We start from the raw sequence: 15,740 nt of genomic DNA on the forward strand, positions 1-15,740 counted from the left end.
TGCTCCATAGCGAACAATACATGAACAACGCGACGGCCATACTTCACCTCTAAACTAAAAAAAATGAGAAGATTTTGAAATCACCAAACAACGTCGAACTCTAGGAATCATGTCAAAGCCGGAACCGTATGCTCGTACATGATCACTTGTAAAATCAGGTTACTAAAGATGCTTAAGAAAGGTTGCCTTCGAAGGAAACCACTTAAAATACTTGGAGAGTAATGGAACCTTTAGGCATCATAGAGCTGGCAAATAAAACAACATTAATTTCTTCTTTCCTAGAGGTGTTGCAAATTAGGGCTCTAATTAGATGTTTTGGAATCCTAATACGAAGATACACGATATTTCCCCTACTACAAAAATTTCCAAAGTTAATATGGTCGTAGAATCTTTTTACAAGAGGGAGGCGGAGGGCGAGTTGTGTGTAGTCGTTATCTGTCTCAAAATGTTTTATTTTACCCACTTAATATGATTGATTAGTTTCACAATAGTGGTATAGAAAATTAAAAGTGACTTTTATATCACCATTCATGCCCTCATGAATCAAAAATTTTAATCCTAAAAAAATTGGAATTAGTAGAAACTCTTGCTAATGCTTAGAATTCTTACTTAGAAGCTAAAATGATACAAACAATTGAAGTACTCATTGCAAAAGGTAGTCAAGCATCATCTTTGAGGTTTACTTAACTATCTTGTACGTGTGGCCATATTTAGAATTTTAGGGATCAAAATGATCATGGAGCTAGTGACTACATGGTGTAAAATTGTAATCTTTTTGGTCCACTAAGAGTCATGAAGATGCTTGAAGTCTATGTAACCAAACTATGGCCCCCATATTAATAGTTCGTAAAGGGTGAACATGTGGTCCATATATTGGTTTAAGGTGACACTAGGGTTATGGCTTCAATGCAAGCAGACATTCACCATAATCTCCCCATGAGGAACCAATCTAGGTGCATCAAAAGGACAACCTTTAGTGCATGTCTAGAAACGACATAAGAGAAAAGAAAAAAAAAAGAAAGAAAATTCTGTATATGATGAAGAACAGTAGATAGAGAACCATTAATTTTGCCGCCTGATCGATCAGAGCAGCCTTGGCTGCTCCTGAACAGGGCTGAGAGCAGCCGACCGTACGTTGGCAAAAACCCATAATATAATTTTTCTCTCCTGGTCGGATTTTGGATTTCCCGCTTTGGAACCCATCACTTTGTTTTTCCTCTTTTTCTCCCTCTCTTTACATTTATCCTTCCTTTACATTCTGTAGAAAGATAGCTTATAGAGGACGAAAGGTCATCAACAGACTCTTAACCTTTTCTTCCTCTCTTATTTTCCTTCCCTTCGTCTCTCTTTCTTACAAGGGGAAAATCGACTGTTGATCAATTGAGTTTGTAAGCCAGAGTCATGTCGGGTTGCGTTGATGTAGCTTCAGAGCAAGTCTGTTACATTCCCTGCAACTTCTGCAACATCATCCTGGCGGTATATGAACGCTCCCCGTTACATGAACTCGATCTTTTCCGTTTTGATTCTTCCCATCCATCCAAAGCTTAATTTCTAGGTTCAGAGCGCTGAACGACCAGCTCTCTCTTTCTTACCTTGAGATAACTAGCTCGACCTGGGTCTATCTTCCTTTTGATTTTCCCTTCGTTCTTTTCTTCCATGTTTTTTCCTCTTTCGAGGTTTCGTTTTGTTTTTGGTCGCTTATTACTTTGAGAAAGATCCTGGTACAACACCAGAAAAAGGAGGACTACCGGCTAATTACGTTTTCTATCTACGTGAAGAACCCAAGTCAAAAGAAATTGAAGGCGGTGGTTCCGCCATCTCTGGTGCCCTCTACTTGCCACGACTTTTCCTTTTCCGGATACAGGGAACCAGTTTTCATCCAAAATTACCTTATGGTGTAGGCTGAGAGGAGAGTGCTGAGACCGTTTTTATGTTCTTTCCCCTTCTTCAGAAGAAAGATCCCCATGCATGATCGCATGAATCTCGGAATTTTGATATTTTTGCCGTAAATACTAGGAGTATCTAATGTCCTGTACTGCGAAACCATTCTGCATTCGAGAGTGGGGAACAAAGTTTGATGTTTACAAAGTATTTCTTTAGCATCGTCTCATCACTTCTAACTTGTAAAAGCTAGTTTCAGGGAAAAGGTATCTAGTCTAAGGTTGAAGATCGAAGAAGCAAAATTCGCACAAACATCAAGAAATAATTTCTAAATAGTTACTGTATTTCGTCTGTCGAGTGTATTCACCAAGCTTTGGCCGAAATTTTGCAAACTCCATAGCGCAACAGAAATGGTGTTTCTCTGCTTGCTTGTTTCCGCATGGAAGTGGTTCTTTCATTCTTTGCTGTGTCATGGATGCATCAAGTTTCTGCAGAAAAACGACGATGGTGCTACCATTAAAGAAAAAGAGAAAAAACAAAACCCTTTTTCTGATCCCTCTTTTATCGCGCTTCTCTCTTGATATGATTTCTGGTTTGCTTTTGCAGGTAAGCGTTCCATGCAGCAGCTTGTTCGACATAGTGACCGTCAGATGCGGCCACTGCACTAACCTGTGGTCCGTTAACATGGCAGCCGCATTGCAGTCACTTTCGTGGCAAGAGATTCAGGTGAGCTAGGGTTTCTGGTTTTTTTATGTTTTACAAAAGAGACGAATCTCTCATGTATCTACCGATCTACCATTAGCTTTCAGAAATCTAGGCTCGCTGCTGTTTACTGCTTTTGAGGAGAGAGCAGAAAAGCCAAACTTCCGGCCGGAAAAAGATGGGGAGTTTTTTGAAGGCCGAGAAGCCCTATTAGCCGCCACGACGAAACCTATTTTTTACTGTTTATGCGGGGAATTTTCATCCAGAGCTATGTAAAGGTTCAGGGCTTGCCCTCTGCCCTGCCCAGGGATAGCATTTTCTAGGGTTGATCGCCGCTATTTTTAATATTTCTTTTTATGATTTGATTGACGAGCTCGCAAGCCTGGTTCTTGAGTTCCTCTCGTATCAGTCATTGTCTTCTACTGCGGGAACACGTCCCAGAAAGAGACTGAAAGACAGAGATCTGCAAATAATGAAACCAATCACCGTTACTTTTCTTCAAACACATGAAAAAATATGGCTGAAATCACTGAGAATATTGGCAAAGGTCGTGTTCTAATTTCAATGAAACTAAACCCAGATTGACAGTCGAATCAAAAGCAGATATATGTCATTTCCTTTTACTTTCTTTGAAGCCATTACTGGGTTCAGATTTACAACTTCAATTAGGTTCATGTGTTCTCCTCAATTCCCGGTCCGTTCGCCTCCACACTCCACTTGTAGTTCTTCAGCTAGGCTTTCAGTTCTCAAAACTCCAGATTTCTGCTAGACGCGCATTTTGGTGTTTCCACTTCTACTGTGGCTTCCTTCCATGAAGTACAACTTCCTGGAGCCCCTTCTCTTTCTCTGCTTTCATGTCATAGCCTAACAGTACTCAATACTTTACCTTCTTTGCATTCAGTGTTTCTTTTATCTAACGTAGAGCTATCTGTTCAAAACTTACCTCTTCGCTTCTTTGGTGGACGTGCAAGGCCCCAAGCTTCACTGCTCCAGACTACAGGATAGACTTGGCTTCTTCTTCCAGGTGCAACAGGGCCACGAGACCTCCACTGGCTTCTAATGAGGGAAGAACTGATGTTAACCGGCGTAAGTTATTCCTTTCTCTTCTCCTCTTGCTGCCAACTCCATGCTAACATATATCATTAGCTCTCAGTAACATTTTTATCTTTTTTTTTTTTATCTTTTTGGAATCTGACTTCATGTTTTCCCTCTTTTTTCTGTAAATTACTATCTGTGTACAGCCCCAGAGAAGAGGCAGCGAGTTCCATCTGCATACAACCAGTTCATAAAGTAATGAATTCAATGATCTTCAGCTTTGTTTTACCGTAACCAAATTACCAAACACTCCTGTATGAATTCTGACATGACTGTGCTGCAGAGAGGAGATTCAGAGGATCAAGGCCAACAACCCCGAGATAAGCCATAGAGAAGCATTCAGCACTGCAGCAAAGAATGTGAGTTTACAACTTCCCGTCAACTTTTCCTATCAACTTCTGAAGAATTTCTCACCCGCTCCTTATCGCTTTGCCCTTTTGCAGTGGGCTCACTTCCCTCACATTCATTTCGGGCTGATGCTCGAGAGCAATAATAACAAACAGAAGCTCGATGAGGTTTGACCTCCCTTAGGCTCTTACTCATTTCTCCGGTTTTGCTTCCAAGGGGACATCTTCGATCTCTTTCCTTGTATAAGCTATTTGAAGTTACATTTCCTTCGAAGCACTTGATGAACCGATAATTTACCGGGTACAGAAGCAATCAGCAACTCTACTGAAATATTAATATTTTTCCAGCAGAAAGTGATGTTATAAAGTCTGAGTAAGTCTGATTAAACTGAAACACTCTACCTTATAAAGGTAAGACAATAAATTTTTAATTACAGATCTCTCTCTCTCTCTCTCTCTCTTTCCCTCCCTCAGCTCCTGCTCCCGAGGATATATTAGTGTAAATGAAGCTTTATTCAAAGATGACTCCAACTCTGTTACTTTAAATACTTTCTGTTTAAGATGACTTCTGACACAAGTGCTGCGCTTAGATCAGAGAATTTGATTTACATAATATTCAGAATCATAACCTGTAAAAGAGGCCAACTGAAGAAGGCAATAAGTTTTTCATTAAGATGATCACTTTGTATTTTTGGTTCAAGAAGCAAGCAATCATCAGATTGGCATTTTCTTTGCAGGGAGCCAAGAAGCATCTGATGACATAGGCAGTAAGATACAAGAAATGATTTGTAAAACTCTCAACATTTCGATCTGAAGGTCTGAGTTGTTGACAGAAATCAGAGCCTTGGTACTTCTGCTTAATGAGTTGAAGAATGAAAAGTTTGTGTTTCTCTTTGAATTTATTTGTTATTAAATGCAGCCTCTTAATGTTCTTTCATTTATACTGCAAGCCTACTTGTGCTGAACTTTCCCTTCTAGCTAAGAAGACTCTCATGAATGGATTTGGCATACCAATGTTCATTGTTCTTTATTCTTTGGCTGGTCCTTGTCAGGGATTATGTGCTGTAAATGTATTTCTTCATCAACTGGTGTAATAGAAACACCATTACTTTGAAATGCGACTAGACCACTAAAGCTCAACTTTTTGAATCGATTTTCTATAATCGTTTGCTTCATAAGGATCAGTTTAATTCATGGCTACGCTCTAACAAGATCTGAAATTCACTTAAATCCTCAAGAAGAAATAAGAGAAGAAAAAACATTTCAAAAAGAATGAACACAGAGAAGATGAACTATCAATAGGTGATAATTTTCCGTTCGTAGTTTTGGAAAGAGTCATTCAAGATCCTACCACACCCTTTGCACGAAAAATCATAATTTTAGGACTTCTAGACTGAAGCAGTTCTGGTGATATCTGCCATAAGTTCATCCTTGTCAAAGCTTCTAAAGGATCTTAGACATTGATTTCATTACCAAGTACTTGATAAAATAGCTTTTAAAATATAGCACAATCAACTCTACCAGACCAATCAGATAAGTGCAACTTGAAAATTAGGAAACATGGTTTAATTCTTATGAACAATGGATAACACAATACTGGTGTCAAGAAATAGAAAGTCATCAGGTCATCAAATGACCAAAGAACTAATAATAGGAAACCTCGATGAAGAACTAATAAAAAACATGTAATATTCATTAGAGCACAAAATGAAGGGTTTAAAGGCTTGAAATTCATTTTAGCATGTTCTAATTTGAGCATGAGTGAATTAATCCAGAGACTTCACATAGAGAAAAATGCATTGTTTCATTAGAATGAGAAAGTTAAATTCAAAAGGTTTTTATCTGATGGACATCGATTATTCTCATAAAGAAGCACATAGAGAACTAACTAGTGTACATAAATGATAAAAGAGAATCTCACATTCAAATCTACTAAAAGTAGAGGGGTGGGCACTAGGTCGAGTTTCATAGGGAACTTGACCCGACCCGACCCAACCCAAAAATCTTGGCTTGTTTCGAGTTTCACTCCACAAGTCAGGGATGGGACGGAAAAAAAAAACATATTAAATACCAAGTTAGGGACGGGTTTCCACATACCCAACCCATGGGAACAAGGCAAGGATGGGTCAGGTTTGAGGTATCAGGTTTTTTTGGGGGTTTTTTCAGGTTCGGGGTTTAGGAAACCCGACTCCTACCCATCATGTGCCCACCCCTAACTAAAAGCTATTTGAATTAACTTGAAATGGAAAAGACATACTGAGTTTCTTTTGTCGATAAAACACTAGTGAATCCAAGGTAATTTTTAGAATTCTAACAACTAAAGGTGGTCTAATGAACTTTTTTTTTGAAAAAAAAAAACCTTAATCTTGATTGATGATCAATTAATTGAGGTGGACAATCTCTTTGGTCATTTCACCAGTTTTTCACCTACCAATCTAAAATCTAACAAAATATATCATAGTCTAAGCAAATATTAAAACAAAAGACAATGATTGGACTCTCTTTACAACTATCTTTGAAAACACTCATTATAACTAATTCTCAAACTAAAAACTAGGAGAGGAGAAAATATTTATGGTCAAGGTTGGTTAGTTTTCTAACTCACAATTTTTTAGGCTAAGTTTAAAGGTCAGGTTTGGGTTTTTGGGTGAAAGTTAGTGTTGGTTTTCTAAATCCATATTGGATCAAGGAAAAGGAAAACAGTTGGATTGGAGCTAGTTTTCTAAACTCTAGCTTGGGGGTTTTGTTCAGGACCTAGGGTTTGGGGTTGAGAGTTAGAGTTGGATTTGTAAAAACCTAACCCCGATCGGAAGAGGCGAGAACATGGTTTAGAGGTTAGAGTTGAGTTTTTAAGAACCCAAAACCATTTGCAATGGGAGAAGGTATGGACAGGGTTAGGGGAAAGGAACAAGGTAGGCATGAGAATGTTTTACAATCCTAGGTTTTCCTGAGTTTGGGATTAGAAGGTTGCTTGTTTAAAAGCCCGACCTAACACAATTTCTGCCCACCTTATATACACTTTTTTTCTTTTCATGCATTGCATGGGGTTTATGCTAGCTACTTAAACTAAACAAAATACTACTGTTTCTCCTTTTGAACTTTTCCACCCTAGAGAGTTTCCAGTTTTGTTCTTTAGAACTGATTAAAAAAAAATTAAAAAAATTAATGAAAGTTACATTTCTTTCTTCAAGATTCAACTCTTCTGAAAAGAAAAAGTAGTAAAGCAAATGAAGCGTTTTCGTTGTGTTTGTACTCTTTTCCTTTTTCAGATTTTCAGAAAGGCAAAATCTGTTCTCTGAAGAGAATGCGCCCATGTATCTGAATTTTTTCCTCTCCCCATCTGACAGCATAAAGACAAGCTGAGGTTCTTATCTAAAGGAATCTTTAAAAGCTTCTGTAAAAACCGAAAAGCCCCTCCCTGTATTGAATGTTGATAGAGCTCGATAGATCACCTGATTAACGCCCATGAATATTTTTAAAAGCAGCTCATAACGAGAAGAAAGGAAAACACGGTGTTGCTCCCTCAACATAAACGTTAACGACGGCATTTCTCAGCTTTTCTGCAGCTTTTGCTCATCTAATTTCTGGGTGAATACCCAGGGCTCTTAAAGAGATGGACAGACGATTTTAATGGCCATACAAATACTCCGCGTCTTGTTTGACCTTTCTCATTGATCTCTGTAAGAAAGAGAAAAAGAAGGTGAAGACTGAGGGTACTGTTGGATTGTAAAGGCATGCTCAGGCTGGCTTCCTGCTCGGATGACAGTGTGAATCTGATACGTCATTTCGTGCAGTTGGCATTCATTTCTTTTCACGTCGTTTCATGGTCACCTCATTTCTGAAGCTCTCTTTCAGTCAGATCTCCAACCAGCCTTTCTGGACCCTCTCTCCAGGTTCATAGCATGGCTTTTCTGCACGAGACTACCTATCCTCTATTCTCACTCTCACCGAGAGTCGGGGTTGCCATTCTTCAGTACTCCCCTTGAGCCGGCTTAACAGCAGAGGTGGTGCAGGTTCGTGCAACAGCACTAAAGAAGAGAGAAAAGAGAGTTGCAGAAAGATGCTGCAGGTCTCTTTTGCTTTAGTTCACGGCAGCAAGAAGACGAAAAAAGAGAGAGAAGAGGAATGCTTTTTAGAGCTTTCTTTTTAAAATTTGGCTTATAATGATCATCGCAATGACCCTACAGAGCATAGAGTTACAAATATATTCTGGTTTACGTGGAATCCACCTTCAAATGAAACGTAGGATAAAGCGACATTCCTCTTGCTTTCCCATCTAAAAATTCAGTTATGGGTGTCTTCATCCCCTTCCTGATAGAGATAAAGATGATAATGAAGCGATAATGAAGCTTTTATCGCACATTCTGAGTCATAGAGATAAAGATAAGGATTAGAGGATAACAATTACTGAGCTGCAATTTCTGTATGAGAATAAGCATCTAAAAATAACAATTATTGGAGTCAGCATCCTTCTCTCTTTCACTCTCTTTAGTCTCTGCTACTATTTTCGTTTTTCTTTTTCTTCCCTTTACATAGTTATTGTTGTTTTTTTTTCTGGTTTAAATATAACGAATAGAAAAACTTAAAATCTTGTAAGAATGTCCATGTAAAGCAAGACAGAGGAAGGATGCAAGCAACAAAAAGCTTTTAGTCTTCTTCCTGAGAACATGAATTTACAATCTCACAAAATTGTAATGAGCTAAGACAGACATTAAATCTGTTCTTCAGAGGAACTTTAAGTCTACTTTTCAGTTACAAGAGATTCCTGAACACTACAATTATCTTTTCTTTTATTTTCTCTTCACTTTTTGTATTCTAAACACTACAAATGCCTCAAAATCACGTTTTAAGCGTAATGAATTAAAACATTTTACCAACCACCTAACTAGCTTTAAATAATCCATACAAAGCGTTCTAGATTCTACTGAAGGCCAATCACCGCCAAGAGTTCTTAACGATCCATTTCTAAAGATTCAAATTTGTATAAAATATAACAAGAAAAATGTTAGTACTGGCAGATAATGGTCATTGATATGATCAGCTCAGTCCCCTCCATCCAAGAGAAATGAACAGGATGAGTGTTGAGTTTTTTGCAACGTTTTACCATGTTGGAAGTCCGAGACATCGAGGCACAAACAAGGACGTCTCAAATATGATATTGCATGACTTCATTATTACTAAGTGGGTGAAAAGTCTAACCCCTCATAAAAATAGAATCTCATCTGATATGCAATATATCACAAAAAATCACCCTAATTAGGAGTTTATGTACTCTGATTACATCAAGTCAATTAAATTTTTCTCTTTTCCATAAATTCAACAAAGACAAAAAACTCAAGGGTTCAAATGTTCCACAGGTTTCACCATCGGTAGCTTTCACACAGGAGGTTAAATGGTTTGGGCAGGTTAAAGAGGAAAGGTGATCCAGAATGAGAATTGGAAACAGAAATCCTGAGGAACACACAATGACACAAATCAAGCAAATTAAAGAGGTAAAAAGTAAAGCAACACTATCTTCCAAATAGACTGCATAACCTCATTAAACTTTAGCTTACATTCAAAATATACATGAGATTGATTAAACTGCATTTACAAACAGTAACCAGAACTTCCCTCAATCAACTTAAAAGATTACATCGCTCTGTGTCACAAAAAAACGTCAGGATCAAAATAACCATACTGCATCGTCATCATAAGAATCCTGCCAGTCCTAAAATGGAAGGCTATTGAGTTTCGCCACTGTGTTGGCACAATATAGGAATGGGAGTCTTAAAGTATCCTGCAAGTGTGCTCCAGCAAATTCAGGACGGCAAGCATTCACAAAAAATAATCTGGACTCTCAAAAATATATAGTCTAAACAATCTCTTCATTCAATCAGAGCATAAATAAGTTAATATGGTCCAAAAAATCATATGTCAAAGAAAAAGAGCCAACATAAACCTGTTCGTGATAATAAGTATGTGGGTTCTCATCTGGATGAGGCCAAGAAAAATTCATGCAAGGTACTAGTAAGCGATTATCACCAACAATAGGTTGAGGAGCATTAAACATTTTTATCTGCAGCAGACACATTGACCAACCAACCTAAGGACAAAAATACACTTTTAAGAATATAAGCACATACAACCAAAAAAGGTAAAATTTTAAACTGACCTTTTGTGGTACACAAAGGTCTTGAAGCCTTGACAAGCTGGCAAAAAAAAAAAAAAAAACCATCCCCCATTAACCTTATGAACAAAACCATTTGAATTTGCTACCACGTATAATTTTCAAATGAAATTAACTCAATTTCCAGTATTCAGGATCACCTTAAGTGATGAATGCGATTCATTTTGTGTCAGAAGTCCTGCTTGCCCTTGATGATGACAATAATATGTAAATATGTCATATACCCATCATAGAAATGAAGCAACGGGGGAACATGCTTCTCCACTCGAATCTGAAGAAAGCACACCTAAAGTCCAGCCATGTTCATCAGTTTCCACAAGAATGTAGTGTCCATGGAAGAGAACCCAATGATTCATCAAGGTGTTTGACCTTCTGCATCTGGTATGAATACAAGCAATTGAAACCTTCAGGTCAGGCAAGACCCTAACATTCATTCCTGGGAATGTCAGGTTTGAGACCAACATTGCTGGATATTGAAGCTGGGAATGTCAGGTTTGAGACCAACATTGCTGGATATTGAAGCATGTTACGGACGAAGGTCACCTGAAGAGAACTTAGCATAATGATGAGCAATGCCATAAAGAGATCTTGTGATAGGTAAAAGTTTCCAAATGATGGAGCAGTCTCTTCACCCAGATTTTCCTTAAGTCTGATCCTGCTTTATTTTTCTTAAGTATTGGGTTCTGCCAGTGTTTCTTTCGTTAGAGCAGCAAATACAGCACCAACAGCACTGCCGATGTCACAAGCAATGGACAGATCTCGTCAAACAAGTAAAAGATCAAATAAAATACAATAACAAACAGTGCACAAGCTATCATAAATCCATGGATAACATACAAAGAAAGTGCTTCTCCAATTCACGTAATAACAGATAGAACAAGGCACATACAATCAAATGGAGGCACTCATTATTAAGATAGCCAAAGAGCATGATAATGTTAATAACAGACCGCATCTTTCCCCACTAACCTGAAAGACACCTTGCCCTTGTTATTCTCTGAACCAAAGCTAAATTTTGGGACTGAAGTATCAAGAACACTAGAACTGAGGGTGGAGACCAAAGAGAAATTGAGGCTCTTTTTACTTGAAGAGGCGAAACTAAAGGATGGGATGGCACTTTCTTCTTTTGCTTGTGATGGTTTGCTGGCTGAAAAAACTGGTACTATAGTAGGTGTTGGTGGTTCAAAAATGGTTGCCCCACCAAAAGCTGAAGAAACAGGGAAAGTGAAACCACATGCACTGTCAGAAGACACTGTTTGCATCCCATCTCGTTTCACAACAGAAATGGACGTCAAAGTAGGTCTTTTGCTGAAGGAAAAAGGCCTCTGCATTTGAAGTGCTACACTCTGATTCTGAGGAGATGACAACTGGTTCTCATCATCCAATGGATCATTTGTGAGCCTCCCAACATCCTACACAACAAAATGGCAGGATGTAACAATACCCTTCAACACATGCAACGGAATAAAAAACAAAAAGAAACTAGTGCACTTTATGGTTTTTATTTTGGTGATGCAACAATCTTGATTTTGTGTTGTTCAGCTCCACTCAAGGTCAATAAACTACAGCACAGCCATTCCTCAAAAGTTCATAAGCATGAAACCAACTAAGTGTTATAAAACAAACCTGAGGCCACTCAAAAGTTGAATTAGTACTCATCTCATGTGAAACACTACCTAATTTTAATACTTATTGAGGACTTCAACTTGTCTCAATAAGTAATTCAATTTGAAGCACACTTTTTGAATTGCTTTTTCCAAATTTTGTTTCATTTTTTAAAAGTGTTTGTTTGTATTCCCTGTTGTTTCAGCTCTAAAATAAACAAATCAACTCATGTGAGTGAACGGTATCAAGAGCCCTAGATCTTAAGCCAACTCCAGTAAGGAACTCCTTGCTTTTGACAATTTTTTTATACCTTCCTCAAACTGAACTAAAAGACAATCGGGACAGAAATAGCATACCTCATGCATACTGGTCTGCAAGCCATGCACCTCCTTAAAGGCTTGCACGGGTTTTATGCCAAATCTGGTACTAAATGATCCAGATCTAACTGCAGAGGTACTAACTTTAGAAGTAGAAATATCTGCATCCCCCAAACCAGAAGCTAGTTCTGAGTTCTGTTCTTCAGGGCTAAAAGAAAAGGGCCCTTTCTCTTGACTTCCACCCTCGTTAGGCTGTTGTGTTGGTATAATAGGTAAAGAATTGGCAGTGGCCTTCCTCGTTGCAAGCACCAAGCCAAGCTCTTGCAGTTTTTCCTTGGGTGAGGGGACAGCTCTATCTAGGTGTTCCAGTATCTTCTGAGCCATCTTACATGACTGAGGGTGAACACTTGCAGATCCTACACCAGATTTAGTCACTACAGAGAGCTTCACGGAACCATTTCTTTCTAGGGCACTGGATGGTTTGTTGTCAAGAAAACCTGGTGAAGGGGGAAATGCAATGATATTTGATCGAAATGAAGTAGCAGACCCAATCACATGAGAGAAACTGTCTCTTTTGGCTGTAGTAGTATTAGTAGACAGGTGCCTTGTCTGGCGTACAGGTCCCACAGTAGCAAACCCTTCATCCACACGAGAATTTCTCCTCTTTGTTACCTATTTGTAAAGGAGAGATAAGAACATAAGCACAGTGGATGATGTTCGTGATACTAGATCATTAAATAGTACACCTAACACCTCTCAAAATACATCAACGGCAACTTTTACTACAAGCAGATACAAGTACAGAACTTCAAAGATCAACTTTGAAGCCAACATATGGACCAACTCAACAAAGCAACCACCCGATACTTAAATTGAGCCTCAGTATATTCGTGCAAAGCTGCATCTGCGCTTCACTAAAGCAGATGACATTTTCCTTTCAGTGCTCCACCTCCACCAGAAGAAGAGAAGAACATAGAGAGGAGGCCATAGGGACTCAACTAGAAGCAGAAAACGTGATAGTCAGGAGGCCAACAGGGATGTCTCCAGTTCAGTGCTTTCTGAGAATCTTCATCAAATAGTAATGCAATTTTTTCTCCATTTTAGGCAGTAAAATTTTAACATAATTCATGCTTAATCCTTTATTTACAGTTTCATATGGCAGTGAAAGATGTGACCACAACCTAGAGTATAAATGTTTATGAATTTAAGTATGTAGCACAATGCCTTTTACTTCTTGTACTTGGCTTAGTATTCTCTTTCTCAATCAGTTTTTTTACTACAATCAGAAAACAGTAATTCTTCATCCGCAGTTGGAGCTCATGCTCAAGTGGTCACACATTTCCTATATGTGACATAATAGTCTGAGATCTTCAAAGGATATTCGACAATAGCATTATGCAAGACTGGCAGACATGTGCCAAGGAAAAATGAACTTTATGTGATTTTTAAGAGCAATCCTTGAGAAGGAAATCACTTTACCTGGTGACTACCAAAGATAGGATTCTGTAGTTGCCTCGAGCGGGCTGATGATAGGTTCAAAGGTCTCTCACTAACACCCTGGAGCAGTCACATGGAACAAAGGTCAACTTTAGATGTAAACAGGAAAGAGGAAAAGCATAGCTAAAAAATAAAAAATGCAAAACTGGAAACAAACAACTATAAATATTGGGAAAACCTTAGAAAGTCTTGAATAAGGAGTTCGTGGCAAATTATGTAACCCAATTCTGCCTCGTTGAGCTTGAGGTGTGAGGTAGCCCGGAATATCTTGTATCATGGCACCTGGCCAGCAAACGGGTGACTCCAATGAAGGTGGTGATGGAGGCAACCTTGATACAAAGCCAAGGTTTGGACTCTTTTGACTCCTTTATCAAAACATTCTGCGATGCAAAAACAGGTTCTGATTTTTGGGAACCCATGAAGGCTTTTGCAATCTCCACAGGTGAAGAACCAGCATCATCATTTTCCTGTAAAAATGTATAGAAGAATTAATAAAATCAAAACACACCACAAAAAGCACAGAAGGTGAGTGTTTCCTCACAGGTGATTGGAAAAGAGCACTTGAGGCCTTCTCAGTCCTGTAATTCAATGGTTGTGCCTGCTCTTCAGGCAATGGCCTTCTAAATTCTGCTTGATTAAGCACATCTTTGGCACCATCTGCCACTAGGTCACCCATATCCAGATCCTTTCTCAAACATTCATGATCAGTAGAAAGATCTAGAGTTCTTGAACGTAGAAGTTCTGCGAACTGAATGACTTCATCTCTGCACATCGGACAGGGCAAATCATTTTCTACCACAAAATAAATGCAACTCTTGATTAGATAAAAAGAAAAAAAAAACAGAATTGAATCAAAAGCACAAAAAGATTATCTTATAGTTGCAAATGGAGGAGTAAAATGGCGGATGATTCATGTAGCTATAGTTGGTACAAGACTCTGATGATAATGATTACTCTGTTTGAAAATATTGTAAAAATTTGACACAAAAAAAATAGATATAGTGAATGTAGCATACTCCGAAGAGATTCTAAAACTTAGCTCACCTAGAAAATGTATTTTGCTGCAAAAACTGCTCTACTTCTGATATGCCACCAACTAAACTTTTCTTGGCAAAGTCCGTCCTTCTGGGACTGACATTTGCTACATCCACTTGAATCAATGTTCCTTCCTCAGCTGATACCGTTACATTATTCTGAAACTGTCATTCAAACAAAACATAACCATCATTAACTAGCAATCTTCCACAGGCGGGCAAAAAACTCAAAAAAGAAAAACACACACACACACACACACACACAAATCAGAGCCTAAAATTAAGGTTCAGAAGGCATCAGTATGGAGGAAGAGAAAGGGGAAATGAAAAAGAAGACGAGCAAAAGACTTACATCAGGGATGCATCTGTCATCTTCATGACTTGGCTCCTGTCCCAAATCTGTTTAACAAAGGGATAACACAGAAGTTGGCTACGTTGAAAACAAAGCAAACAAGGAGATCTTTTTTCTTGAATGATAAAACAAGGAGATCCTTTTTCTTTTAATTGAATGTTGATTCCTCACACACACGGACTCTATACCTCATGCCCTTGGAGAGACTTCAACCCAAAACCTCATATCAGAGCGCAACGCCCACAAAAGGAAACTTTAAAACCCTAATTCCCGACTTCAGAGGTTTTTCAAATGCAAAAAAAAAAATAAAGAAATGACTTGCCGCTGTTCATACCGTTGGCGGGAGGCGAATCATAGGGCTTAGAGAAAAGAGACGGGAAAAAGCGGGTAACAAGGCGGGAAGCAGGATCATAGAACTTGGAGATCCAGCCATCCTTCCTACGAGCCGCCGGGCGGTCGTATGGAGTCGAGGGAAGCCTCCGATGCGATCGTGTCGGTAACTTTCCGCCGATGCCGCGGCCTTGGTAGGACGCTCTGGATTCCTCTCCTCCCCCCTCTCCCGCCATTCTCTCTTCTGAGAAGCTTCGGCAGATTCGCTTTTTTATCCTCTTCTGCCTCGCGCTTTTTTTTCTGCTAAAGAGCGCGAAGCAGAATTCAGACAGCAGCAGGGAAGCGGGAAGGAGCAAAGCAAGAGCGGCGGCTTTCACTACTCCGACTTACCGAGTTCAAGCGAGTCGGTGG

The 15,740-nt window shown here is 38.9% G+C and overlaps 2 protein-coding genes across 8 annotated transcripts; one reads left to right on the top strand and one right to left on the bottom strand.

The window, feature by feature from the left end:
* The first annotated feature begins 1,235 nt into the window (after positions 1–1,235).
* Positions 1,236–4,886, top strand: LOC137950535 (axial regulator YABBY 5-like). Of its 3 annotated transcripts, XM_068797066.1 has the most exons (7): positions 1,236–1,476; positions 2,488–2,607; positions 3,555–3,669; positions 3,825–3,873; positions 3,962–4,037; positions 4,122–4,193; positions 4,763–4,886. In XM_068797066.1, exons 1-7 carry the CDS (start codon positions 1,402–1,404, stop codon positions 4,787–4,789), a joined length of 534 nt encoding a protein of 177 aa, XP_068653167.1. In that variant the 5' UTR covers positions 1,236–1,401; the 3' UTR covers positions 4,790–4,886. The 3 variants fall into 3 exon arrangements, 2 of the variants coding, with proteins under 2 accessions (XP_068653167.1, XP_068653166.1); XR_011111957.1 differs by lacking the exon at positions 1,236–1,476 and having other exon boundaries at positions 2,265–2,607; positions 4,122–4,326; positions 4,763–4,778; XM_068797065.1 differs by lacking the exon at positions 1,236–1,476 and having other exon boundaries at positions 2,265–2,607.
* A 4,630-nt stretch (positions 4,887–9,516) lies between these two features.
* On the bottom strand, positions 9,517–15,739 carry LOC137950645 (nuclear pore complex protein NUP1-like). 5 transcript variants are annotated; one of them, XR_011111985.1, is made up of 8 exons: positions 13,792–13,967; positions 13,596–13,673; positions 12,156–12,788; positions 11,164–11,606; positions 10,564–10,924; positions 10,335–10,480; positions 10,180–10,216; positions 9,517–10,110 (listed from the first exon to the last, which is right to left on the bottom strand). XR_011111985.1 is itself a non-coding variant. In XM_068797220.1 (6 exons), the coding sequence occupies exons 1-5, from the start codon at positions 13,888–13,890 to the stop codon at positions 10,864–10,866; spliced, it is 1,314 nt and encodes a 437-aa protein (XP_068653321.1). In that variant the 5' UTR covers positions 13,891–13,967; the 3' UTR covers positions 10,522–10,737; positions 10,827–10,863. The 5 variants fall into 5 exon arrangements, 4 of the variants coding, with proteins under 4 accessions (XP_068653321.1, XP_068653320.1, XP_068653323.1 ...); XM_068797220.1 differs by lacking the exons at positions 9,517–10,110; positions 10,180–10,216; positions 10,335–10,480 and having other exon boundaries at positions 10,522–10,737; positions 10,827–10,924; XM_068797222.1 differs by lacking the exons at positions 9,517–10,110; positions 10,180–10,216; positions 10,335–10,480; ... (1 more) ...; positions 11,164–11,606; positions 12,156–12,788 and adding exons at positions 14,155–14,377; positions 14,658–14,806; positions 15,000–15,046; positions 15,334–15,739 and having other exon boundaries at positions 13,792–14,080.
* Between the last annotated feature and the right edge of the window lies 1 nt (position 15,740).

This window comes from Aristolochia californica, unplaced genomic scaffold (assembly GCF_029961685.1).
Source record: "Aristolochia californica isolate CCGP_79_NKW_82.1479 unplaced genomic scaffold, dmAriCali1.0.hap1 SCAF_14, whole genome shotgun sequence".
Classification (NCBI taxonomy): Eukaryota; Viridiplantae; Streptophyta; class Magnoliopsida; order Piperales; family Aristolochiaceae; genus Aristolochia; species Aristolochia californica.